Source organism: Malurus melanocephalus, unplaced genomic scaffold, assembly GCF_030028575.1.
Source record: "Malurus melanocephalus ecotype Western Australia unplaced genomic scaffold, MMel_1.1 scaffold_4600, whole genome shotgun sequence".
Classification (NCBI taxonomy): domain Eukaryota; kingdom Metazoa; phylum Chordata; class Aves; order Passeriformes; family Maluridae; genus Malurus; species Malurus melanocephalus.
In genome coordinates this window covers 1-2,163 of record NW_026627832.1, presented here as the reverse complement: position 1 = coordinate 2,163, position 2,163 = coordinate 1, and the positions used below count along the sequence as shown (strand labels likewise).

At 52.0% G+C, this 2,163-nt stretch overlaps 1 protein-coding gene across 1 annotated transcript in view; it reads left to right on the top strand.

The window, feature by feature from the left end:
- Positions 1 to 2,157, top strand: part of LOC130588369 (DNA replication licensing factor MCM7-like) — a gene marked incomplete at both ends in the record, with an annotated part of 4,164 nt that extends 2,007 nt beyond the window's left edge. Inside the window, 3 exons of the mRNA XM_057389298.1 lie at positions 233 to 416; positions 666 to 749; positions 1,753 to 2,157. Of these exons, the coding sequence (XP_057245281.1) occupies positions 233 to 416; positions 666 to 749; positions 1,753 to 2,157 (673 nt within the window). The remainder of the gene's footprint in view (positions 1 to 232; positions 417 to 665; positions 750 to 1,752) is intronic.
- Between the last annotated feature and the right edge of the window lie 6 nt (positions 2,158 to 2,163).

The following is a 2,163-nucleotide window of genomic DNA, read 5'->3' as shown; positions in this document are numbered from 1 at the left end:
ATTTTGGGGGAAAAAAATGGGAATTTGGGGGGAAAATGGGAATTTTGGGAAAAAATGGGGATTGTGGAGGGAAAATGGGAATTTTGGGAACATCTTGGGGGGAAAATGGGAATTTTAGGAGGGAAAATGGGAATTTTTTGGGGAAAAATGGGGATTTTGGGGATAAAAAGGGGGATTTTTTGAGGAAAAAAGATGAATTTGGGGTAAGTTTTGGTCCCCAATCTGATTTTGCCGTCCAAATTCCCGAATTTTGCCCGAATTCCCGGGTTTTGCCCCAATTGCAGGTGAGGATTTCTACGGGAAGTTGGCGGCCTCCATCGCCCCCGAGATCTTCGGCCACGAGGACGTGAAAAAATCGCTGCTGCTGCTGCTGGTGGGGGGCGTGGAGAGGAGCCCCAGGGGCATGCGAATCAGGGGTGAGCAAAAATAATAAAATATAACAATATTACCCCAAAAAAATGATGAAAAATAAAAAAAACCCCGAGAAAATCGGTTAAAAATGAAAAAAAATAGCCCAGAAAATGCTGGTGGGGGGCGTGGACAGGAGCCCCAGGGGGATGCACATCAGGGGTGACCCTGAAACCCCAAAATATTTTAAAAAATGAAAAATCCGTTTTTTTTCCCCATTTTCTGACCCAAAATCTCCTTTTTTTTCTCATTTCCAGGGAACATCAACATTTGTCTGATGGGGGACCCCGGCGTGGCCAAATCTCAGCTCCTCTCCTACATCGACCGCCTCGCCCCGCGCAGTCAGTGCCTGTTTGATTCTTTTTATTTCTCTTTTTTTCCTGTTTTTCCTCTTTTTCTCTATTTTTCCTCTTTTTTCTTCATTTTCCTCCTCATTTTCTTCCTCATTTCCCTCATTTTTCCGTGGCTCCTCGGGTGTCGGTCTCACCGCAGCCGTTCTCTGTGACCCCACAGGGGGGCGCTCATTGCCCATTTTCTCCATTTTAACCCCATTTTCTCCATTTTTCCACCATTTTTAATGCGATTTTTATTGGGTTTTTTGCTGTGTTTTCCCATTTTCCCATTTTTTCTCCCCATTTCCAGGTCAGTACACCTCTGGCCGTGGTTCCTCAGGCGTCGGTCTCACCGCCGCCGTTCTCCGTGACCCCACAGGGGGGCGCTCATTACCCATTTTAACCCCATTTTTAATGGGATTTTTGCCGGGTTTTTTGTGATTTTTCCCGTTTTTTCCCATTTTTTCACTATTTTTCCCCATTTCCAGGTCAGTACACCTCTGGCCGTGGCTCCTCCGGTGTTGGTCTCACCGCAGCCGTTCTCCGTGACCCCACAGGGGGGCGCTCATTCCCCATTTTCGATGCGATTTTAACCGGGTTTTTTCCCATTTTCTCTGTTTTTCTCCCCATTTCCAGGTCAGTACACCTCTGGCCGTGGCTCCTCCGGTGTTGGTCTCACCGCCGCCGTTCTCTGTGACCCCACAGGGGGGCGCTCATTGCCCATTTTAGCCCCATTTTCCGTGTTTCTAGCCCCATTTTCACCGGGTTTTTTGCTGTTTTTTCCCATTTTTTCCCATTTTCTCCGTTTTTCACCCCGTTTTTTTGTTTTTCAGGTCAGTACACCTCTGGCCGTGGTTCCTCAGGCGTCGGTCTCACCGCCGCCGTTCTCCGCGACCCCACAGGGGGGCGCTCATTGCCCATTTTCAATGCGATTTTCACCAGGTTTTTTCCATTTTTTTCCCATTTTTCCCATTTTTAACCCCATTTTCTCTGTTTCTCTCCCCATTTCCAGGTCAGTACACCTCTGGCCGTGGCTCCTCGGGCGTGGGTCTCACCGCCGCCGTTCTCCGCGACCCCAGCACGGGTGAGCTCACTCTCGAGGGCGGCGCTCTGGTGCTGGCGGACGGCGGCGTTTGCTGCATCGACGAATTCGATAAAATGCTGGAGGGCGATCGGGTGGCGCTGCACGAGGCCCTGGAGCAGCAGAGCGTGGCCGTGGCCAAAGCGGGCGTGGTGGCCACTCTGAGCGCCCGCTGCGCCGTCCTGGCGGCCGCAAACCCCGCCCTGGGACGCTACGACCCCGCCCGGGGGCTGGACAAGAACCTGGGGCTGCCCGCGGCGCTGCTGAGCCGCTTCGATCTGGTCTGGGTGCTCCAGGACCGGCCCCACAGACACCGGGACCTGCGGTCAGTCAAACTGGGAT